Here is a 25,163-nt window from a genome sequence, read left to right as displayed (position 1 = left end):
GAGTAAAAAAATAAAATAAGTAAAAAATAAAAAAAGAGATGAGCTCGCACTGCGTCTGCGCGTAACTGTCCATCTGATTGGCTCTGGACAACCGCAGCGCCAGAAGGTCAGAAACATCGAGACGTTTTTCCACAGAGGAGCTGAAAGAAGATGGAGATCAGAAGGTTCGACACGGAGACCATGAAGCCAGTTCACGGCCATATTTAAAGGACTGCGTGCTGAACGAGACGCAGCTGCACACCGACAGAAACCTCCAACCGTGTGCAGGTGAGATAACCTCAGGTGAAGCTAAGTAACGTTACATGCAGCTAATCATGGATCCACATTAATAACTTCACCCAGTCATGGTAAGCTAACGTCAGTGTTAGCAGTTAGCTTTACAGTGCTAGTTAACGTGAGCTAACTCGGTAGTAAGCTAGCAAGCCTCATTTTAAACAGTTAAATTTGACTCGTTCCTTAATTTCACACGAAATTATGCTAATATTGCTATGAAACGCATTGAAAATTGCTCATGAGTGTATTAACACATTCAAAAACGCACCAAAAAGTTATTAAGTTTTGGCTAATAAAATATCTTCTAGTGTTGTTCTATGTTGGGTCTGTTTAAAGAGTAAAGTTTAGACCTGCTGTAGGTGTAAAGTGCCTTGAGATGACTGTTTTTGTGATCTGGCCCTATATAGATAAAGATTGATCGATTGATATATTGATGAATGCTTTTTATTCAGTAGTCTTATATGCAGGATAGTCTGCCAGCGACCCATCCATGATGTAGTCTCCTCCCTCTACATGACACTTTGAGTTGATCTATTAATATAAAAAATATTTTAACTGTTATGTTTAATGAAAACATGGTATTGATGATTCATGTGATGATGTTTGGTTTTTGTTCACAGAGGAAACATCCATCAAAGATTAAAGTCTACACTGACGTCGGCAGCATGGGAATCGAACCCTGGAACCAGAAAAAACCTGAGCAAGCAGAGTCCTGAAAACCAGCTCCCCCACCGAGTAACACGTAACTTTCACTCTGGGAACATTTTAAATAAGCTACTTTTTACTTGAGTAGATTATTTTGCAGCCGTGCTTCTCTGCCCGCCCTGCAGCCAACAACAGCCAACGACTGACTGCGCCTGCTTGTTTTTTAAGTGTTAATTTTCAGTGATATTATTATAAAATCTGACCTTGGACCACGTAAGACTACAAGCTAGCAGGGGCGGTTACAGCTCTTTACGCTGCGGGCGAATCAAAACTACAAGATTGGAAAAAAGTCACTTAATTCAGTTTTTATGCTCCCGACGTTGATCTCACGTTTAACGGCCGGGAAAACCCTGTTGTTGAGTGCAAATTCGAGGAAACATAGTCGCCAGTTCAGTGTGTGATGGAGACTTTCCCAGCATGCACTGCTCCGGATCACCTGTCAGTCAACCACAGCATGAATAGACAAAAATCCGTCATGTCGAGTGTTAGACAGATAGACAGGCGGCAGGTGCTGCGGCTGCTTGACCTGTTTCACGTTCTGACTTCCAGGAACTACTGCCAACACACACACGCACACACACACACCTGAGCAGGTCTTCTTCTATGGTGCCAGCCTGCTGACGTTGTTTAATCTTTGTTGAGCGGCGACTCGGCGTCTTTCTGAAACCTGCAGATGTGGAAAACAAAAGTGCAGAGTCATTGTTTCCTCGATCAAAGCGGCGACCTACTTTTATCTGATCGCACATCTAAACACCAAAACACACAAAAGAAGCCGTCAAAACTGACGGGAAGTGAAATCATCACTGTGGCAAGAGGAGCGCAAGGAGGACAGAGGAGAGGGAGGGAGGAGGTGAGGAAGAGGAGAGAGAAAAAGGAAAAAAGGGTGAGGAGGAAGTGGAAGAGGGAAAGAGGAGATAAAGGAAAGGAGAGGAGGAAGAGGAGCAAAGACAAATTTAAAGGACGACAGAGGAAGAACGAAAGGAGGAAACCCAACGAGAGGACAGGAAGAAGAAAGATGGGAAAAAGAAAACTGGAGAGGAGGAGAGATCAGAAGGAGAAGAGAAAGAGAAAAGGAGGAGAGGAGGGAAATAGAAGACAAAAATAGGAGAAGACAAAGAAGAAGAGGAGAAAGTGAAAGGAAAAGTTGAAAGAAGGAAGGAGAACAGCAAGAGGAGAACAAAATGGGGAGGATGAGGAGGAGAAGAAGAAACAAGGAGAGGGAAAGAGAGGAGAGAAGAAAGGAAAGATAGATGAGATGAAGGAGGAGAAAGATAAAAGTGCAGAGACAAATAAAGAGGAAATGAAGACATGAGGCCGAGGAGGAGAGGAGGAGAGAGAGAAGAACGAAGGAAACAAAGAAAGAGGAGTCAGCAAATTGTGGAGGGAAGAGGAGGAAACAGGAGGAGAGAGGAGAAGGAGAAGGAGAAGGAAGGCAGGGAGGAGGAGGAGGAAGTGACATCAGCTCTGAGATTTCTCGGGAATTTCGGTGAGTTGGTGACATCATGAAAATTCTGAAACAGGAGAAGAAGAAGAACAGAGGGGGAGTACAAGCGGGGGGGGGGGGAGAAGAAAGAGACGAAGAAGAGGAGGAGGAGGAGGAGGAGGAGGAGGAGGAGGAGGAGGTATAAAGGCAGCACAGACGAGTGAAGCCGCCACACTTGAAGATGTTTCTCCTCCTCGTCAGGTCGGCCGCTCTCGCTCTCCTCCTCAGCTTCGCCGTGACGGCCGAGCGAGACGTCACCTGCCAACAGGAAGTTCCCCCCGAGCTGATCCGAGACCTGTGGAACCGCACGCAGCAGCTGATCAAGAGCCTGCCGGTAAGATCAATAACTGCTGATCAATAACTCTGATAGAGGTTAGTCAGAAAGATCAGTCATCAGTAATGTCAGGTCAGTAATGAGTCAGAGTACAAACTGTAAGTGTCAATCAGTCTTATTGATCTGTCAGGTTACTTCCTTAAAAGGGCAATGATAACAATTATTGATTAGTCCTCCAATCAATATATTAGTTTTCACTCAGGTCGACATCGATTAAAGATCAATAATCACTTTTACACATTTGTCTGTTTATCTATACTTTATATCACTTGATAACTCCTATTGATTTGTCTCTTGATGATAACTTCCGTTGATTACCTTGATCAATAAATAGCTCAGTAAAGATCAATCATGTATTGGTTATTGATTGAAATGTCAGTCTTTTGAAGGTCAGTAATATCAAGTATTGATTACTTTGCAAGAAATATTTGGATAACGTTTAATGAAAAACTCCTTTTGATTTGTCTATTAGAACTTCTATTGATTAGCCTAATCAATAAATAGTTCAGTTTGCCCTGAATGAAGTCTCAATAACCTTTATTGATCAGCCTATCAGTTTGTGTGTCAGGATAAGATATATCATCAATAGATCCTTTTGTCTGTCAATACATCATCACTGATCAATCACACATAATTATTGATTGTGATTGTTTATTATTGATCTGTATTAATGCAGTTAGAATGCTGATCAATAAATAATGCTCGCTAAGTCATCAGATCAAAGGGTGTAAAACTGAATCAATCAATGAATCATCACTTACTTGACAAGCTAGTCAATAACTACTAATGATTATATAATTAGTTAATGTATCGATCAATGATTTTAATGCTTATCAATCAAACACTCTGGTGGTCAAAATAATGCGAACACATCACGGAGAAAGTTTTGGACTTCAGAATAATATTCTGAACGCCAATCAATCAGCAATAATCAGTTCTTTCAAAATAAAAGTCCCTCATCGAGCGTTTATTGGACCTGATCAGATGAGATCTGATCGGTCATATTGATGAGCGCAGCTGTGATTCGTCTCTCAGCTGATGTTTGGTGTCAGACAGGAAGTGACGGTGTGAGCAGCTGCAGGTTTCACATCAAAGACTTTTTCACTCCCAGCTGCTCAGTCGTCAGCTTATTGATACACCTGCTAATTGATTATGATATTACCAATATTGCAGCCGCGCTATTCGGCCTCCTTACAACATGGAACTTATTCTGAAAAGTTTGGTGATAAAATTCGAATCATTTGCATGTTTTAATGAGAACGTTGTCATAATGTTTCTGAAACGTGTCGCTCGCTCCTCCAGGCGAAGAACTTTTAGACAATAAATATCAAGAAGTTTTAAGTCGGTCGAGTTTTTCTACTTTTAACCGCCGTTAATGTGAAACTAACGAGTCTGATGTTTTAATCTGCAGAGAGAGAAGACAATATCCAGAAGGCTGCTGCCCAGGTTTTGTACCGACTGTTCTGAGGTCAGTTAACCTGTCTGTTTGTCAACATGTCTGTCCAATCAGCTAATGAGTCCATCACACAGTATAATTAGTTAAAGGTGAGAGGCTCGGGCCCAGTATTGTCTTCAGATGTCTGATTAAAATTCATGACTTTTTGAATGGAGTCTGGTGCTGGAGAGCTGTTTCAGAGGTTTTATCCTTCAGCTAATATGATGTGCGTCTGGTTTACCTCAACCACAACCACACGCCAGACTTCACCATCTCCATTTTTATACTGTCAGAACACCAAACTGTGTCTAACCTGCCACCGAAACACGACACAACCGCCTCCGTTCAACCCAGGTTCTCGGTTAGCAGCAGACGTTGAGCTAGCTCCTTAAACGCAGTGGTTTTTCTCTTTATGTGCAAACTTCCAAACACAGAACATCAGCGCTGGTGTTCCTCAGACTCTCCGGGTCAGAACATTTAAACCTCGTCTCGGGTGGTGTTGGATGTTCGCTGTGGCAGAAACCATCCTGAGGTAGCACTCAGATCGGCCTGCTGACTGCAGTCTCTTCTCTCCTCAGCGTACGATTGGCTGGCTGGAGATGCAGGAAGTGATGGACGTGTACCAGAGGAGCGTGTTCAGCAGAGAGGTCGTCAGGAGGCTCCTCCCCCTCCACTACGAAGACCTCCTGTACCGCCTGCAACAGACGCTGCAGCACTGTGTGAGTCCAGCGCTGTGAACACACTCCGGCCTCCAGTTGTTGTTGTTACTGTCTCTGGACACTTGTACTGAAAAATCACCTCTTCTATTGATTCTACTGATAATCTGACGACCCCCGTCTATACCGATGACCTCCTTCTATACTGATAATCCCCTAATTATGTGACTGTCCAGGGTGCCTGGTGGGTCAGGATCTCAATCACAGCACTTAATAACAGCAGCCTTATGATTGTAAACAGTCGGAGGAGACATGTTTAGATTGACAGATGGAAACAAAAAAAACAAAACCCACACAGATCTTATCATCGCGATGCGCACCGTCGCGCCTCCGTTGGCACCATAACAGCGTGAAGACGAGCCTTTGTTGTGGTGAAACTGCAGAGTCTCTGTCTAAAGGTCTGCAGCCACGACTGTAAACACGACTGTACGCTCTCTGTGCTCAGGTTTCCTCGTCTGAGCCCTCACAGTGGTTCCAACTCATCAAGGACGTTGAGAAGAAAATCAAAAGGGTAAATATTTGTGTGTCTGCTGCTGCTCCTAACGATCAGCACGAGGCCTGCTAATGCTAACTGCTGCCACTGCTGTTGCATTTACTGCTAATGCTGCTGCTAACTACAGCTATTATAGCTATTTTACTTTTATTGCTCCTGCTGTGTTTAATCCTGCTCCCACTGCAGGTGTTATTACTGTAGTAACTACATGTACTGAGACTTCTTCCTCTTCTGCTCGTATTCATCAATAATAACATTTATTTCAAGATTATACTTATAAATATACTAATAAAACAATCTGTTACCTGCAGAAGAGAGACAAACGAGCCCTGAAGGCCGTCACAGAGTTCAACTACGTCCTCAGCTGGATTAGTGAGCTGGCACAGAAACACAACCAGTAGAGCTTCGTCACCTTCATCATCAGTGTTTTTGATTTTACAGACTGAGTTGTACAACTTCAGACTGAGCTTCTGAAAATGTTTTAAATTTGAAATCTTTAATGTATTGGTTAGAATTTTGAATATTAACTTATGTAGCTTTATTTAAGAGATAAGTTATTTGTCAGAAAGTATTTTTATAATATATTTTTTATTTGAGTATTCAGATTACAGTGTTTAAAGTACTTGAAACTTTAATATATGTAGTACATGAAGGACAATATTTTCATATGAATTGTTGTAGCTTTATTTATGTGAATTAAAGTGAAATAAAGTTGATTTCTTTCATGGCACTGCTGAGTGATGGTGGTTTCTAATCAGTAAACTGAGTTTAGACTGTTGTCTCCCTCTGATGGTCGAGATGTGGAACTGCAACGTGTGAATATGCACAGTATAGGAGGGCTTCATCTCTACATGTCTTAACAGAGAAAGAAAGAAAGAAAGAAAGAAAGAAAGAAAGAAAGAAAGAAAGAAAAGAGTTAAAGCAGAAGAGAAACACAACAGATATTAAAAAGAGAAAACTAAGAGCGGAGAAGACGATGACTGGATAGGAAAGACAAACCTTTTCGTAGAGGAGAAGAAAAAGATGGAAGGAAAACGAAAGGAAACAATGAGATCATGTAAGTGGAGAAGAAGTGGATTTGGACTTTGAGGTTTATGGTCAGAATTCAGTTTGAGTTCATGGAAGCACCTAAAACCAGAACTGAGTCACGCCGGTCCGTTCCCTTACCTGCGTGGAAACTCTCGCTCAACGTCAGGACAAACTGCTGACACTCACAGCGAGATCTCCGCCCCCGTGACTCCGCCCACACCTGCTGACACAACACAGAACTGAACGCATCATCATGTAATATGACTATTACAGCAGTCATATTATACCTGTTAAAGATGAAAAAAACGGTTTACAAAAGCAACGAAAATGGTCGACTTTTGCTCCTAATTTTCATTTTGGGGCACATTTAACTGTGATAGAGATTAACTGGTGAACACAGCGGAGCATTCAGCAGCTAAAGAGACAGAAAGGAGCTGGTGGAGACCAAAAATGGAGCTAAAAGAGAGAGAACGACTTAAATTCATGGAACACATCCAGCAGGTGAACGTGTCGCTCTGCACCTGACCTGTTAAATATGTTAACTTTGAAATCTTCGAACTTGGATTTTAGCACAAAGACGTGCTGGAAGTAGAGACAAACGGCGGGCCTAGCTAGCCTCAGCAGTCTGCAACCTTCAACATGCATGTTGGTAGATTTCCACATGTAAGACTCTGCTGGTTTAGCTACCAGCAGAGTCTAGACGGAGGTCAAACCTGGGAAATCTACGATTAGGACCTGAAGACAGTCGGCCATCAACTTCAGCTCCAACACAAACGGCTGCAAACATTTTCTTCACACGTTCTTCCAGAATTCATCCAGGCGACATTTTTTCAATCAGTCCGCTGTGTTTTTGAACCTCCACCACACAGGAGAGGATGTGGGGGGTGTGTGTGTGTTTGTGTGTGTTTGTGTGTGTTTTGACGGTTGGTGCATAGAAAAAAAAAAAACACTGGTTGAGACTTCTAGGAAACACACACAGGCACAATTTTAACATGTAGAAGTTGAGTGGTTAATTCCAGATAATTAGCATTTACCTAGAATGCCAACAGCCAGTGGGTGCGCACGTGTTTGTCTGTGTGTGTGTGTGTGTGTGTGTGTGTGTGTGTGTGTGTGTGTGTCAGATGTGCAGAAATGTTTCTGCGGGTGAACCAAAGTAAAAGATGAAAATGCTCCTGCAGCATTTTCGTTCTTCATCATGCATGCACCATTTGATGCATCACCACATGATTTTCTTTGTTCTGTAACTGATGCATTAAATAATGATTTGTTTTTGTCTTAAAATATTTTCTTCAGCATTAAACTAAATATCTGATCGCTGATTTTGTTTAAACTGGGCTCATTACCTGTGTGTCTTTTCAGGCTGTAGTCAGTTTTGGAGTTGTGTTGCGTATGTAAGTGATGTGTAAAACGGCAGTCGTTATCAGGAAAATAAGTCTAATGTTCTAGACGTTATCCTGCTTATTACACGGCTACTTGCCACCACGAAAATTTTTTAAAATTTATTTGTTACCATTCAGTGTTTTTCAGCAGAGAAATCTAGTTCACCAAACCGACGACAAAGACGTTGAACAGAACATTGTTTAGAACAGCTGATAAATCGTCCACTAAAATTCAAGTCCTCTAACAGTCTTTTAACCTGACGTGGCCCACAACCGTGTTCCTGTTGTGTTCAGTTCATGTGGATCCTCTTTTATTTTATCAACGTCTCTTATCTGTCATCCACAACTTTGTGCCGTTTCGCTTCTCCCTCTTCGCTGCTTTCATCTCTTTTTCTTCTCTTGACCGATGACGACAACTCAGCCTTTTGCCAAGAGTCGAAATCACTGCGTTTTCCAAAGACTAAAGTTAATGTGAAACTCATCCATACTCGTGGCCTAGGAGTACGTTTTTGTCAATATGAAGTAGACTACAGATCCGCAAAAAGGCCACTTTCCTTGATGATGGTCAGTTATATGAAAATAATTGACCGCCGAACGTTGGGAAGGCCCATTCAAGTGAACGGGACATTCTGCATCATTAAGACGAGCCAGATTTCTGATGGAAGTTCTCTGTTGGGTTCTGAGCTCAGACAACCACCAGACTTCTGAAATTCTTGGTTTTAAAAAGTACAACACCGTCACGAAGGGTCCATGATCCCCTCGAGCACAATCTCTGCCAACTAACAACCTTTAAACCGCATCATTGTGCCAGAAATCTGTCACTCTGCTCAAAGACAGAACAAAGCGACTATAATCAGATCAGTCTTACTGATAAAGGTTCAGAGATGAGTCAGCAGCGCCTGCAGCTGCTCTCAACATGTTGCCATTCAACTTATCTGAAAGCTTCAAAACCACCAAATCTCTGAGATAAAAAGTTGTCAACTAATAGAGATGATGTGATAAACTTCATCTTCTCCTGCCTCTCCTGAGCGTTGATCACACGTGGCTGTATTAGTTTGTGTATCAGCCGTCCTGAGTCATGCAGACTTCTGCCACCTGCTAGTGCGGAGAGTTATTTCCTCTCACAAAGACTCAGACTGTTTGAGGTCGTTGGATGTGAGCTGACGTCTTTTTGATGCGTTCAAGTACAGCGTTTGTACGCGATTCGAGTACGGGGACTTCAAAAATATAATCTTATAATTTCAGTTTCTTTCCATTCTCATTTTGTTGCAGTAGCGTAGCGCAGAAGCTGTTAGCACGCAGCTACGACTGGAGTGTTTGGCTACAACACTTCTAGATATCACTATAATATCTTTATTCTGTATAATCCTGCTAATATCGTGACAGACCAACACAGACGTGACGAGAGACAACAGCAGGCCCTCTTCACTGCAGCTTCATTGATTCTGAAATTAAATCAGAATCTATAACCAGAATGATCCATTAATTCTTATTTCACTAACGAATATTCAACATTATGCAGATGACATGTGACTCTATATACATGTTCACCCAGACAACCACAGATTGTAGAGTTCTCCTTTTACCTTCTTCATTTCCTGCAAACCAAATTAAAAACTTGCGTCCTTGCACTCGATGTTTTTGTTGCTTATGTTTTGCTTAACTTTGTACTTTTGTGATAGTTGAAGCTGGAATCAGCTCCAGCCATCCTGCAGCTCTTTAAAGGTCAATCAGTCCGAGTTAATGGATCCATGGATGGAGAATCTGGACCGACGCTGCAGTTTGAGGCCTTTTCTCTTGATTTCTGATGCTGGTAACAATCAGACATGTTGCTCCTCTTGTTGCCATGGTCACAAGCAGATTTAAGAAAATGGGGAAATTCACCTCGCGACAAATTTAGATATACAATTACGTACAAACTATAAATGATAAACACTCATCACGTCTGATCTGGATTAAAAGGCAAATCAAATTTGTTGGGTAATTCCTAGAAATAATTTTTCGTACCCATACTACTGGCATTTGTGCCCACAGTGATGATTCAGGTTTCGTTGTTCGCCTCTGTGGTGGCGTTTCCACCAGCAGCGATGATGCAGGTCGGTGCTTCTTCCTGCTGTTACAACATTCTCACCAGCAGCACTTTTACCTCCAGAATCATATTTCCACATGTAGAGAAGCATTTGAGCACATTTCTTCCTCCTGCAGTGACGATTCTGACACATTTATACAGTAAGAAGGCCAAAAGTATGTGGACACACTAAAATTACACCTGTTTGATATTTAAGACAGATCATTCTGACACCAAACATCTTTTTAGCTTAAAAAAGGGTTTAAAACATGTCTTTTCTAATCAGTTTGGGATCTCTGGACTTTAACCTGCTTGTTTATGATTAGAAAAGTGTGAGTCTGTATCAGGACTTGTACTTTGGTTAGAAAACATCCCTGATTTGGTCGCCATGATCATGGATGCAGATGGTCCGACTTCCTGTGAGAAACATCTGGTTTTGTTGCTACAGACACGACTGAGATCGTCTCCAGGTTTCCTTGCAAGTGGTGCGACTTGATTGGCTGTAACAACGGCACCGCCCGTCGCTCAGCCTCCTCCTGCAACAGGTGGCTCGTGAATATATTGTGAAGTTTCAGTGACGGTCCTAGAACAACATGAATTAGCGATGATCGGTGCTGTAAAATTAGCATTTTCTTTCACTGTTACTCAGAGGCCAAGTTAAGCTCAGTTCCAGACAAATTACGTTCTTAATCATCAACTTTATTCACCTATAAAATCATGGAAATTCAAGTGTTAATCGTCCAAATCAACCAGCACGGATTACAGAACGTACGCTAAAGAGAACCCAGGTATTGATGCTTAGCTTAGCTTAGCACAAAGACTGACAGCAGGGGGAAACTGCTAGCATTACTAGCAGTTTTTCCATGAAAAAAAAAAAGTAAAGGCCCATTCTCAATTCCAAAGCCACCTGGTTTACATGAGAAACAGAGCAGGGACTTTCTAATGACGCTGACGCAGCATGTACAGACCACAGCTCGATGGCGTCCGAACACTTTCAGGTAAAAAGTTAAAAACAGCGTCTCTGACCTGTTTCACAACATCCTGAGGCTGCTCTGTGTCTTTCCTCTCTGACTACGTGTGTTATAGAGATGACTGTTGGAATAACTTATCAAAATGACATTATTGATGTAAGCGCAGACTGTTGCACATGACGGAGCATGTTGTGGTGGATTAGAACAGATCGGTGTGAAGAGATTACGTCAGATGACTGACGGGAAATAAATCTAATGACATTTATCTCCACCGCGATCAGCTGCAACAGCATAATGGTGCAGTAAAGAAGCCAATATGTTGATAAAATTAATAGAGAAGTAGTTCAATATGATCTGATTACTTTTTCCGAGACGTCATTACTCTAGTTCGACTGCGTAGACGTTTTTAAATTAAAGGGCAGTTATGTCAGCATTCCCGTGACGGGAATACATGCAAAGGTCGTTGGGTGCAGGTGAACTCGTGAGGCTGCAGCCAAAATTATTAATAATGCCGCAACCAAAGATTACTCTCATCAGCCATCAATCTTACGTCCTGGAACGTAAAATAATGATGATGTTCAACAATATTTGCAGTTTGTGAAACTGCTTCAAACGTCTTGTGCTTCTTGTTTTGCTCGACCAAAAGTCCGGAAACCAAAAAATATTAATTTAACAATCACAAAGAACAGAAAAAGCAGCAAATCCTCACATTGAAGAACCTGAATCCAAAGATTGAGGCTGGAGGTGTAAAGTTACCAAGTACACGTATTTTGTTTCTGTACTTCTGTAAATGATTCAGGTTTCTGAACTTTATCTTAACTGTTGATATTTCCTCCCTTCATCTGCACACAAATATCTGAACTGAAAACAGCCTCGTTCCTTTAGTTTGATGCATCTGAGGTGAATTCTGGATTCTTGTTATTTCCCAACATCAGCAGACTGATGTGGACCGATCAGACGCAGCGAGACGAGACAAAGACGTAAAAGCCGTAAGAAGCCGTAAAACGGACAGAGAGGGAGGCTGGAATGTGGAGAAAAGGCGTGTTAGTGTCTCGTATCTGCAGAGAGTTTCTGATTTTCTCTCTTTGTTGCTGCTCGGGACGCTTTACCAACCCAACATGTGTCTATTTGACGTCCTGGGAATGAGACTCAACAATCAACTGTCTTTGTGCTGCGTTCAGGAACAGCTGGGACAAATCCTACTGATTCTACCTTTAACTTTAATAGTCTTTGAATTCTATTAATATGACGTGAGCTTCAGTTAGCTTTGAGCACAAATGTCCTTCAGAGGGAGACTTTTTACTCTGATACTCTGAGTCCATGTCAGAGCCTGACCTCTGTTACTGTACTGGAGGAAACAAGCTGGATCAGAACTTCTACTTCTACCTGAGAATATGCACATTACTAATATTTTCAACAATAGAAAATAAAGTCGAAACGTTGAAGACGAGGAGGTCGTAGACACGTTAATATTTCGGGCCATTTTCTGCAGACACAGTGTTGCAGCGCGCTTGCAAACATTTACATGCACCATAGCTTGCATACAAAATGCAAACAGGTCTGTTAAGTTTCAAAGCTTAGATGAGGTTTTAATGAACCACTCACACACACACACACACACACGCACACACAGTGATGTTACTGGCACGACTGGTTCAGCTCAGGTTTGCTTGGTGTGCACTGTGACACACACAGGTTTCTAGGTAAATCTTTCTTTTCAGCTGAACTGGTCTCCCTCCAGTTAAACCACTCTGACCAGGGAGTCTACTAGCTCTGTGTGTGTGTGTGTGTGTGTGTGTGTTCAGAGGATGGAAGTCAATGGAAACCTGACCAGGGAGTCTCCTGTGTGTGTGAGTTTAGCAGCAGCAGAGTAAGTTTTAGAGGAAAAGTCATGTCGATGCTGCCGTTTCTGGTGCTGCTGCTGAAAGCCCACAGACCACAGACACACACACACACACACACACAGACACACACACAGACACACACACACACATATACCATGAGACGCACACTGATCTGTATATATAGTCCCACAGGTCAACAGATAACGTCAGTAATTAGTCAACCAGCTTCTCAGCTTTACTCGGAGGTTGATCTTCTCTCTGCTCCAATCGAACGCAGTTCATACTGAAGTGGTCCATCATGTCTTCGTGCTGTGGTTCATTGTCTGTACTGGTCTTACTGGGAGTTGTGTTTGCAGCTGGGAGTCCTGCTCGGTATGTCTCTGACAACATGAGACAAACCCATGAGTCCATCGCGGCGGTGCTGGTGAGTTTGGCTGTGGCGTACCACAAGGCTCGATGCTCGATCCTCTACAGGTCTTCGTGCAGCTCATGTTTAAACAGTTTAAACTTCTGAATTCGTCCTTCTGTGTCTTCTAAGATCAAACAGTTGTTGATTTGAGCTCATTGTTAGTCTGTTTAACATGTTAGAATGATGTTGTGTACAGCAAGGCCTCTGTGGCTGGATTACAATCACAGACGTCCTCTGCAGCGATGCAGGCTTTCACTTTCAGATATTTGCTTTTTAGTTACACCGTCTTTTTTGACAGCTGATGAAATGTAGAACTGACAAACTGTATTATTTAGTATCTCAACATGATGAAATGTAACTTAGTACAGTGCGACTACAGTTCTGAGGTACTTTAATATTTACATTTTCTGACTCTGTACTTCCACTCCTTTACATTTTGGAGGCAAATATTGTTCTTTTTACGACACAACACTTATTAGATAACTTGAAGGCAGAGAACACGATTGAGTTGATTGACGAGTCTCGTTACCAGGTCGTCATATAACGACACTTTCGGTTAACATTTTGGGCTGATTACAGACCAACAGTGTCTCTGTGTGACGATCTCAGAGAGAAACTAAACAATCTGTCATCCGATGTGATATTCAGCCATATCGGTGATCGGTTGACCCTTAAAACACACATACATGTGAATCTGTGTATAATTTAATTGTTCTTTTGCTTCTCAAACTTTACTATCGTCTGTCGTAACAAAACTACACTTGATATGTTGAATATCAGAAACTTTAACGGTTCAGTTTGTAAGAAAGTTGATTTTTGTGTCTCGTTCTGGACCGACAGCATCAAATACTGACGTGTCGGGAAAAATGTTGAACTTTTAACTTAATTCATTGTGTAATTTAATTGTTTCTTTGAAGTTGAGTCCAGTCTGATTAAAAATCAAACGGATTACGATCAGAAAAATGCATGAAAATATATTTATACTTTAAACTTTTACTCAAGCACCATTAATATAAGTGACTTTGACTTTCACGAAAGTAAAGTGTAACAATAATTATAATCATGTATTTAAACTTATGAATAACTATTTCTACACATATTTAATCAGCAACGAGTTTTGTTGTGTTGTTTGTTCTGTCTGATGTATAAATCCACCTTTTTAAAACTAAACACTGCAAAAACTCATTTACACCTTGAGCGCTTCTGTACGAACCTCCTGTCTGTATATGTTCATGTTGTTCACCTGAATATTAATATAAATTAATCAAAAGTTGTTTTTTTTAATTCATCTGTGTTTCAGAGTTTGACGCAGGCGGAGGTCATCACCAATCCTCCCTTCAGTTCTGTCATCAGCAGCCTCAACACCTCCTGCCAGGTACGCAGCGTAACACCCACAGAAGAGTCAACCTGGTTCAGGAAATTACTAATGATTAACTAATTAGTCTTTAACGAGTCATCACTACTTTGTGCCACTCAGAATGTGGTTTATTGTCAACTAAGAACAACTGAAGAAGAAAGCTGTTCACAGATATTTATGAATACTGAAGGAACGACTCATTAATGATTCATTACTTACTGCGTTTGAATAAAAATAACCAAGCAGGAATAAAATAAACCTGCAGAATCAAAGTCGTACAAAGAGCCCAGAATTTGTTAAAGCTACTAAAAGCTGCTTCTTTCCTCTCTTCATCCTCATCGTTTTAATCTTGTGACTCATCAAACTGAATCAGTCAGAATCTTTAAGAATAACTGTAACTAGAAGAAGATGCATGTCGGTCGTCAAAATCAGGACTGATGATTTATAAAATGCAGCAGGATGAAGACTGAAGTCCGGTTCTGCTCTGTGTTCTGTCACATGTTGTGTTGTATGAATGTCTGAACTCCGGCGCTCCTCCACAGGGAAGAGAAGAGCTCAGGCTGATGAACGTCACTCTGGACGTCTACATGCGGATCTTCTCCAACATCCTGCACCACCAGCACAAGCCCGGCACCTTGGCTCTGCTGGACCAGGTGTCCGACTCTCAGAGGTCCAAGGTGAAGGAAGATCTGAAGGAGCTCCGGGGGAAGATGGAGGCACTGAAGAGACACCTGAACCATCCGAGCCACGACAGAGAGGACGTCGTCAACAAGCTGAACAAGATAAAGGTGAGAGGAGCCTGTCTGACAGCCTGTCTGACAGCCTGTCTGTCTGTCTGACAGCCTGTCTGTCTGTCTGTCTGTCTGTCTGACTGACTGACAGCCTGTCTGTCTGACTGACAGCCTGTCTGACAGCCTGTCTGTCTGTCTGTCTGTCTGTCTGACTGACTGACAGCCTGTCTGTCTGACTGACTGACAGCCTGTATGTCTGACAGCCTGTCTGTCTGTCTGTCTGACAGCCTGTCTGTCTGTCAGCCTGTCTGTCTGTCTGTCAGCCTGTCTGTCAGCCTGTCTGTCTGTCAGCCTGTCTGTCTGTCTGTCTGTCTGCCTGTCTGTCTGTCTGTCTGTCTGTCTGTCTGTCTGTCTGTCTGACTGACTGACAGCCTGTCTGTCTGACTGACTGACAGCCTGTCTGTCTGTCTGTCTGACAGCCTGTCTGTCTGTCTGTCTGTCTGACAGCCTGTCTGACAGCCTGTCTGACAGCCTGTCTGTCTGTCTGTCTGATTCCGGCTCTGATCTCGTTCAGTCTGATCAGTTGTGTTTCTGTCGTTTCTTCAGTAGAAATGGAAACTCTCTCTCTCTCTGACGGGTTTGTTTCTGGCGAGTAGGTGTTCGAGTTCTCTGCAGCGTCACGTTCGTGTCGTGTTTCCTGTGCATCTGTTTTAATTTGCAAAAAATCTTCAGTTTTGCCGGCTGCGTAAAGTCACGTAGTGCTCGGTGATGTTGCACAGGGTGCAGGTTAGTTTAATTGATGTTGGCTGATGACTCAGCAGAGCCGAGAGAGAATGTGGGTGATAGTTTTTGTTTTTGTTTCTCTTGTGGCTTGTTGTAGTTGGAAGCTTCGTGTGTGGTCTGTCTCTGTGTTGTAGTTGATACTACACTTAACACAACAAACAGCTTCATGTTCTGATTTAATGCTCAATTTACAAGAAGGCATCAATGATTTAGAGTCTGTTGTAGCTGTTTCATTAAGTCAAGCGTCAACAACTCTTAAAACCAGTGATTTGTGAAGGGAGTCTGGTGTTACTGGACAACCATCATGTCCTGCAGTGATGATGCTGATATTCCAACTTGGTTTATTTTTCTGTGTGTTCTGATAATATTCTGCCAGAAAGACGACATTAAATCCAAACAATGAAAACATTTAGGAACCTTCTGATTCCTGGAACAGAACATTAACTGGACCTGAACTCTTCCCCTCCGTGTCTGCAGGTGGACGACCCGCTGGTTCAGAAAAAGGCTCTGGCTCAGTTCAAAGAGGTGTTCCAGGCAGCGTCTGTGGTTGTGGACCGCCGTTGTTGACCTGGCCACGCCCACTCCTCTGCTAAATGACGTCGACGACGACACACGTGATGATGACCCGGAGCTCTCGACTGGATCACCTGCTGGAAATTGGATTCTCTCTCTCATTAGTTTAATCTAATCTAGTTACGTCTTGTGTTTAATTTAATGTATTTTAATTTATGATTAATTTAACGTAATTTATTTCTTTGTTGTCATTTTTCATCAATTGATTTGAATAAAAGCAGAAATCAGCATCGACTTAAAGTTTCACTTTCCATTTTTTAACTGCAGCATATTTCAGCCTCCAGCTTTCTCCGACCAAACAGCTGCTTGTTGCAGTTTTCTCACGTTCTCACAGCAAACAGGTTTCACACGTCTGATGTTTACAGGTTTCGGTTGTATTCTGGTCACATGTGAAAATGATAATGATGCTGGCGAGGTGAAAAGTCGAACTCCTGACAAAAAGAGATTGTTTTGGCCTGAAGTTTAGAAGAGTCCAGACGTCAGAGACCAGTTCTGAATAAAAGTCGGTGATATTAACAGTGTGAGTGAATCTTGATCCGTGACACTCGAGCTGGCTGTGGTTCAGCAGGTAGAGCAGGTCGGCTAGTGATCAGAAGGTTGCTGGATCAAATCCCAGCTCCGGGCGAGCTGAGCTGCATGTCGAAGTGTCCTTGAGCAAGATACTGAACCCCAAATAGCTCCTGATGTGCAGCTGGCGCCCTGCATGGCATCAGTGAAGGTCCTGCTTGTCCAAACCGGCTGACAAACCAGTGACCACAGCTCAGACCTGAGCGTTTCGTTTCGGTGTTTGCAGGTGTCGAACCGACCGGCCAGTCGGCCACCACATGTAGACAGCAGCTGGATCACCTCCAGCCCAGTTTGTGCTGACAGAAACATATTTTTCACAGGATGTCGGGCGTCTTCAGCGATGAGTGTGGAAACACAACCAGGTGTTTTTAATGATCCTCCAGACGCTTCCTCCTTTGTAGAGACCAAACCGTGTGATTTAAACGAGTCGTCAGGACCATTTCAGACGACAGCACAGGGACATTTTCTTTTTTTTCAAATCTGTTTATTGAATTTTTGCAGACACAGCATGACATCAAATACAATAAAGGGATATTTTTTATGAGACCTGGAGACACTTCCAGCTTCTTCAAGGGGACAAAGTAAATCATTTTGACAGGAAGTCTGTCCGTCATCAGCCGTGATTGTGACAACAAAACTAGAAACCTGCAGCTGTTTGTGGAGATAAAGATCATGTGTTGAGTCCTCGGGACACTTCTAACTGTGACTGTGATGATTAAAGCAGATGTCCTTACTGAGACGTGGGCCGTCTGCAGCTGGTTTGTCATCAGAAAGCTGATTAAATGATTTAAATCGGGTAAGTTAAGCCGTTTTCATGTCGACCTAATCCCTCAGCAAACCTGCAGCTGTGTTTGTGGCGACCAAAACAGTTTTTGAGTCAAACCGTGATGTTTTCTGACTGAGTGGTTTCTGTCTCTGGACCAGAGCGTGAACAGCGTCACGCCGAGAGAAACACAGAACTAAAGAAACAAAAAACAGTTTCAACTCCACCACTCAAACACTTATTCTGCCGGATGAAAAGAACGACACCATCAGAAGATCAATAGATGGAGAAACAGCTTCATCACAGAAACATGATTCAGTCCAGTCGGTACAGATCCAGTCAGAACCGAGCTGCTCTGTGTCCGCTGTCATTTCAGTGACACATGGTGGAATATTTAAATCTGGGGTTTCTCTCTTTCTGTGTGTGGGATCACTGTTGATTCATTCCTGTGACATCACGCTGACATCACAGTGCTCCCCGGCCCCTGCACCAATCGTGCGGAGGGACTTCCCCTCGCCTCATGATGTAACGAGGCGGTAACAGGATGGATCGTGGTTACAGCTCTGGTTTGAAACATGAGTCAGAGCCGCGACCCCGACCAGCCCGTTAATCAATAACTCACATGAATCAGCAGTTTCTAATATCTGACTACATTATATGTTAATTAGTCGTGTGTTTCTGTTGAAGTGTCCCTCTGTCTCCATCTGTCTTCCCCTCGTTATCTCACCTGTCGGTCCTCCTCACCTGTCCCTCGTCCTGCCGTTAGTGTCTGTGTATTTAGTCTGTGTCTTCGCTGCTCTTCTTGTCTGTTGCCTCTGTGTTTGCTTATTTTCTCCCCGTGATTTGTCTCCTGTTTTGGACTTTTGCATTTTGATTTGAACTGTTTTAGCCTCAGGTGCTGCCTGGTTTTTCCCCTCGTCATTTTTGGTTTTCCCGTTCATGTGGTTTTTGTATTTCTCAGCTTTGGTTTAATAAAGCTCATCTTTTGTTTCCCTCGCTGTCCTTTTGTCCCGTGAGGAACTCCTCCTGACCTAAACCTTTTAGTTTTTCCCCCGTTAATCCCGACCTGACAAATCTGATGCAGTTTAATTTCATCTAACAGTTAAATCTGTTGGATGTTAAAGTTATGACTTTATGACTATGATGACTTTGTCTTTGTGTTTCTTCTCCAGTTTCTGATAATAGATATTCAAAAATAAAAATTCTTGTTCATAAGATTGTTTTTCCTTATTTTTACATGTTTTTTTGTGATGCCTTAGATAAATTTTACCACCTTTTTATCCCTAATATGCAGCTCTGAATTTGAATGTTTTGAATGTAATACAAATATTTGTTTTTCTATAAGTGAACAAAAAAGCTGCCCGAACACTGAAGTGAAAAATGACATGTTGCACCTTTAATGGAAGCCGTCTGACGTGTCATCATGAAAACTTTTACTGTTTCCATGACAACGATGTTGCCTGAAGCAGAAAAAAAGTTTTTTTCTTTCATATTTTAACTGAACTTCTGTCTTCATACGATGACGTTGTGAAAACGCTCCTCGTGCACACGGATCAGCAGATAACTGATAACTGTGTTGGTGTTTTGGTTTTGCTGGGTTGTTACTGAGGGCGAACCTGGAATATTAAACATCTCAAGAAAATGTTGACTGGAACAGAAATTACACAGAAACCTTGAAGGCTTTTCACCTGCAACGTTGGGCTCGACGTCACACTTTACATAATAATATAATCTGGTTTTAGAAGTTTTCAGGCACCTAAAGCACCAAAATGAACAAAACAACACTGTCCTGTAAACTGTAGTAGAATATTACATATTACCTGACGTGGACTGAAGTGGAGGGATGAATAAAATACTCAGTTTCAACATGTGTGAAAGAGCTTTCTGCTCATTTCTCTTAAATCTGGAACCTTTACAGACATCCAGAGCTGATGAAGTGTAAACGGACCTCAACAGGTCTGAACTTTATTTTAAACCACAGCTCCTGTCAGGTGTCATGTGTGATGCGTGGAGGGGTTTCCCCTCACAGCGAATCAGAGGACGGGACTTTACTCTGTCGGAGAAAAAAGGTGACGTCACCTGAAGAAAAAGGTCCGGATTGCTCCAGCGTTTGGAAAATCTGAATCACGGTTCTGACTGACGAACATGGACAGTTGGTTTGAATTCCTCCTTTGAGTCAGTACAAACCTCAACACATCCCAACTGTTCACACTCAGATCAACTGTGACCTAAATAAAGAACGGTAAAGATATCATGTGGAAGATTTCTGCGTTGTCGACCTCTGTTCTTTGTTCTACATGTTGAGTTCTTTATATTTTCTCAGATGTTTCCAACAGTGTTCAAACAGAGAAATCCACGAGTTTACTCCAGGTAACGTTGTGAAGTCAGAGAATGTGACTTGTTCGGGTCAGAGCAGAATCTGATGAGCCTCCAGGTGTTGATTCCTCCAGAAGCTCCGGCTCTACCCGACTCTCCTCCAGAGCTGCCCAACAAACAATAAATACGATAAAATCATGAGCTCCACACCACACAGACACTGCTGCTGGTCAGAAATTCTACTTCAGTTTCAGAGTTACCTGACTGCGAGCTAAAGCGGTGAAAGTATTCTAGATGTCGCGAATAGTTACACTGATATTGGCATGTCTTTTCTTTGGTAGAGCTGGCTAATATACACTGAACCTCTTACAAAACCTTAAAGATCTAATAATGTTAAAGAAACAGTTTTTGATGGTTAAAAGAAGAATTGTGTTTGCGCTGAAAAATGTTTTATGAGATCACAAAATCCTAAAAGTTGATACCAGCCACCTCTTGTAATAACCAACATCTGCCACCATGATTCCCCCAGAAGGCCTCTGGACGTTCAGCCAGCCGCCAAGAGACACTCCGACCCGAAACCCGGTTCTGGAGGTCGAGTTTGATCCAAGTAGAGCAGCAGCCAGCCGGTCAGAAGGAACTGCGACTGTAGAAGAGGACGGTGTGTTTACTGGGGAAACAACACATCAGGATCCCAGATGTTTTGATTGTATGTACAACAAATAATGCAGATGTTACTTTTTTATCATCCGTCAGCTCTCCTCCCGTCGGCTTCGGGTCAGAACAGAATCTGATGAGCCTCCAGGTGTTTATTCCTCCAGGAGCTCCGGCTCCATCGGACTCTTACATATCGTGAGCTCAACACACCAACTCAGAAACTGTTTGACTGCGAGCTAAGGTGGTGAAAATATTCTAAACATAGCAAATACTTTTTTGGTGGACTTATAAACATGATGATAATTATGGATGAAAATCTCTTAACGATCTAATAATGTTAAACAGTTTTAGACGGTTGAAGGAAGAATTGTGTTTGCACTGAAAAATGTTTTACGAGATCACAAAATCCTAAAAGTTGATACCAACCACCTCTTGTAATAACTAACATCTGCCAGCATGATCACAGCTCATCAGAAAGGGAACGTTTTAAGTGAAGTTGTTGTTCCACCACGAGGACTTTCACACATTTTGTAAGACTTCAGCAGAAATTCAGAAGAAGATCGTTCAGGTTGATATTTGAAGAGAAATGTCTGTGAATTCCTCCAAACGGAGACGAACTTCACGGGTGAAACCTCTTCCTGTGCTGGTGTGAGTAGGGGATACCCATGTGCTCTACGCTTTCACACCTGAATGTCAACACCAAAATCTACCTGTCTGCTTCCTGTTTTTCTTCCTGTTTCCTGAATGTCTTCTGTCTACTTCCTGCTGAGCTCAACACTCACTTCAGTTTCACTTTTTAAAGCTGCAGCCAAAATGAGGAGGTCAAAGGTCAGAGGATGAAGGCTTGTAAGCTGTTAGTCCATCGATCTATCTGAAGGTAAATCTAAAGGGAGGATTAAATTATAATAAGAAACATTTTACATGAAACAAACAAACAAACAAACTCATCCTCACGACTCTGCACATGATCTCGATCACTGTTCCCAAATCAACGAGCCTGCTGCGAGGAAACGACGTCTCCTGGTGGTTTTATCGTCGTTGTTTCTGTCGGAAAGAAGAATGGATCGTTTTCTGTTTTCTTCAAAGTAACAACACAGGACCAAACTTACTTTGTGTGATACCTTTTAATCTCCTTTTCTTGCATTTTGTTTCTTAAGATTGTACATAAATAGTCAGTTATTAAGAAAATGAAATAAAACTTTTGAATCTTGCTCACTTGCTTCCAACACTTTGAAGGGCAGAGAAGTTTCACTGTAGGGTGACATTTGTACCATCAGCTGTCTAGAGGAGATTCAGTATGTCTCGATGGTGCAGCACGGCTAATGAGCTGTTAGCTAAACGTGGCTTGCTATTGGTCGATGACGCTAGCAGAGCAAGGGAACAAATCCACTGATGGAAATCTGTTGGTTTTTCCACAACTTCTACTCCTGTAGACCTGATTCCTGTGACAAGAACGCCAACTGTTCCACTGTGGGACCAGGAAGAGACCAGTCAGTCCTTTACTTTCTTTTTGATCACTGCTGGATCTACTGAATGCTTTCAACACGTATTAATACACAGATCACCTGTCTGTCCGTCCCTCAGGTGCACCTGTCTCCAGGGTTACCCTGGTTCAGTTTCTCTCTCCTCCATCAGACGATTCTGTCGTCAGGGATTTAAACCTCTGAAAGACTTCCATCATAATTAATAACGTTGGGTGTAATTCTGTGAGTTTGTGTTTTCAGATTCTCTCTCGTGGCCTCTGCAGACTTTGGGTCCTTTCACTCTGTTTGTCCCGATCAATAAAGGCTTCAGGGGAACTTCAGTAAGAGTCACAGATTCATTTGATCAACTTTCATCAGCAGCTGCGTTTAAATGTGATTTCTTTACAACCCGAGTCTGAATATTTTCCAAATGCAGTTTTACTGTGTGACCAGCTACCAGCACACATCAGACTGAGTTTGAATTGTTGTCAGTGAGAGTGAATAATGTGTGGAAGTCCAGAAGGAGCCTTTGGTTAACTGGTCACATCACAGCAGCCTCCTCTCATTTACAATAAAACACTTTTGTTGGCTGTTGCACTTTCCTTCTTCTTGTTTCCTTGCAGTTGGCAGCAGGTTTTCCCCCTCAGGTAGGCAGCGCTGCGATGAGCGTCGCTGCTGCCCAGGAGCTCGTCTGCTTCCGGACAGTTATCACACTCTCTGCGTTTATATAAATAGTTGTGAGCAGCTGACAAGAAAAGCTTCAGGGTGTTTCCTCTAAGCCAGACGAGGGATTGCTCAAGGTGTGTTATTCACTAGAAACACTTGCATGACGTTATTTCCTGTTCTCGTCGGGCCCGTCAGCCTCGGCTGCAGGTCACCACTCATCCCCATCATCTGCAGTGTTACAGGCTTAAGATAAAATATGCACGTTAACGCTGAATCAGCTACAAGCTGACACTGTTACAGTATTTTTTCATACTACCAACAAACTTTGATCCATTTGCAGCTATTTCATCAGTTTATTACAATTGTTTATGTCTATGCCTAATCTTCAGCTGTTGATCCATAACTTTAGCAAGATTAAAGTACATTTTGGTTTAAAGTAAGTATTATTTAAGTGTTTTAAGTATTTTATCCAACTGTTGATTATTCATAACAATTAGTCCACATTCAGCTTTCATCTTTGCCCACTATGACAACTGTTTATCCAAATCTTCTACCTCTTTAATTCAGCTAACCATTTGTTTCATCTGTGCATTTATATTAGCATACTTATGTTTAAATATCAGCATACTTATGTTTAAATATCAGCATACTTTTAGCTATCGTTTGCTTCCTATTAGAACTGTTTGTTTCACTTTTAGCTAATTATCAAACTCTGCCATTCATCAGTTATTAGAGTTATTCATTATTTTAAGCTAACTGTTTTAGCTTCTGTGCTCTCTTGCTAACTAGTTTTCATGCTCTCTCAACTGCAACACATGCTGATGTGTTGTCGTCTCGCTCAGATGGATTACTGCATGTTGCTGATGCTATTAATCTGTTTTACTTCATGTTGATATCATAATTTCCTCCTTCTTAGTTAAGATGGTTAACTTTATGATCAGTCTGTGAGCCCCGCCTGGTGCCAGTCGTGGAACCAGCAAATAACTGACATCACTGAATACCACATTTAAATGTGTAGATAAAAGTCTTGTCAGCTGTCAGCTGACTTACCACAGGAACAAGTATTATCATGAAGACGCCAGCAGCTCACTGACTAACCAAAGTCGTGCCCCACTTCTGGGCTAACGCGCCCCACTAGCATGAACCTCCTGTGGTTCACGTCACAGTTTCTAACAGCTTCCATGAGCAGAACTCAGTCCAGCTCGCATGTCGAGTCGATGAATGAAAAAGTCCAAACAGATGTTGTGTCAACACCTGCTAACAGAACAGACTGAAGGATGAAACCCAGTCTCACTTGATTCTTTTCATTAAGTGGTTGATGAAGCATTTTGATCATTTACTGGAACAGAACCGTCATTCCACACTACAAAGTGACATTTTTCAAATCAGAGTATCCAAATATAAGAGTAATAATGCAGAATAAACCCAGTTGGTGTGCTCTGGATCAGTATCATCGATGTGTTGAATGCATCAGTGCTGACGGAGTGTCGGATAAACCTGAACCTGTTTTATTTGTTCAGTCAGAAACAGTGAGATTAAAGAATAACAGTTATTGTGCCTTTAAAACCAAAACTAGGAGTTAAAACAGGCGTAAAAGCTCAACAGATTGCACAAGTAACCTTTTCACATGTATTTTATTTTCTTTTTTTCAGCTGTTTGGAGACATCTGATGTTTCTTTGGTTGTTTCTTTGTTTTCAGTCAAGTCAAGGTGGAGATGGGTCTCTGTACAGATGTTCTGGATGTCGCATCCAGAGTATTAACCTCTTTAAACCACAGGGAGGCTTAAAGGGATTTATAGTTGTGCCAACATGGAGGCATCGGGGCCTTGAAGAAATGTTCATGAGAATAAAAAAAGTCACTTCACTGTCTGATTTCTGTGAGATCCAACAAACAAAAAATGATCAAATTGACCTTAAAGGACAAAACAACGAACATCTATTTTTATTCATTCATTCACTTCTCCAAAACGACACAGTTCTCCTTCAGAGTGAAGTTTTCATTCTTCTGCTTTTGAAAGTTATTCACATTGAAAAATTGACGAAGAGGAACACGGAATTTTTTTTGCAAATTGGGTAAATTCTTGGTTGCGGGTCGTCGTGGTGACGAGTGCGTCGGAGGCCTCGACAGACTCTAACACTCCCACTGACGAG

General features: G+C 42.1%; 1 protein-coding gene across 1 annotated transcript; it reads left to right on the top strand.

The window, feature by feature from the left end:
• Nucleotides 1-2,317: 2,317 nt before the first annotated feature.
• On the top strand, nt 2,318-16,817 carry LOC119032540 (interferon gamma 1-like). Its single transcript, XM_037121863.1, has 7 exons — nt 2,318-2,464; nt 2,663-2,795; nt 4,207-4,263; nt 4,809-4,949; nt 14,440-14,514; nt 15,039-15,284; nt 16,488-16,817. Exons 4-7 carry the CDS (start codon nt 4,830-4,832, stop codon nt 16,575-16,577), a joined length of 531 nt encoding a protein of 176 aa, XP_036977758.1. The 5' UTR covers nt 2,318-2,464; nt 2,663-2,795; nt 4,207-4,263; nt 4,809-4,829; the 3' UTR covers nt 16,578-16,817.
• Nucleotides 16,818-25,163: the final 8,346 nt, after the last annotated feature.

Source organism: Acanthopagrus latus, chromosome 14, assembly GCF_904848185.1.
Source record: "Acanthopagrus latus isolate v.2019 chromosome 14, fAcaLat1.1, whole genome shotgun sequence".
In the NCBI taxonomy this organism is placed as follows: domain Eukaryota; kingdom Metazoa; phylum Chordata; class Actinopteri; order Spariformes; family Sparidae; genus Acanthopagrus; species Acanthopagrus latus.
Note: the sequence above shows the minus strand (reverse complement) of the source record. Positions and strands in the feature narration are given on the sequence as shown.

Bases quoted from the DNA above. Each gene is read 5' to 3' on its own strand.
- LOC119032540 (XM_037121863.1), top strand. From the start codon at position 4,830: ATGCAGGAAGTGATGGACGTGTACCAGAGGAGCGTGTTCAGCAGAGAG. The intron at 4,950-14,439 runs GTGAGTCCAGCG...TCTGTGTTTCAG, and splicing joins AACAGACGCTGCAGCACTGT to AGTTTGACGCAGGCGGAGGT. The intron at 14,515-15,038 runs GTACGCAGCGTA...GCTCCTCCACAG, and splicing joins GCCTCAACACCTCCTGCCAG to GGAAGAGAAGAGCTCAGGCT.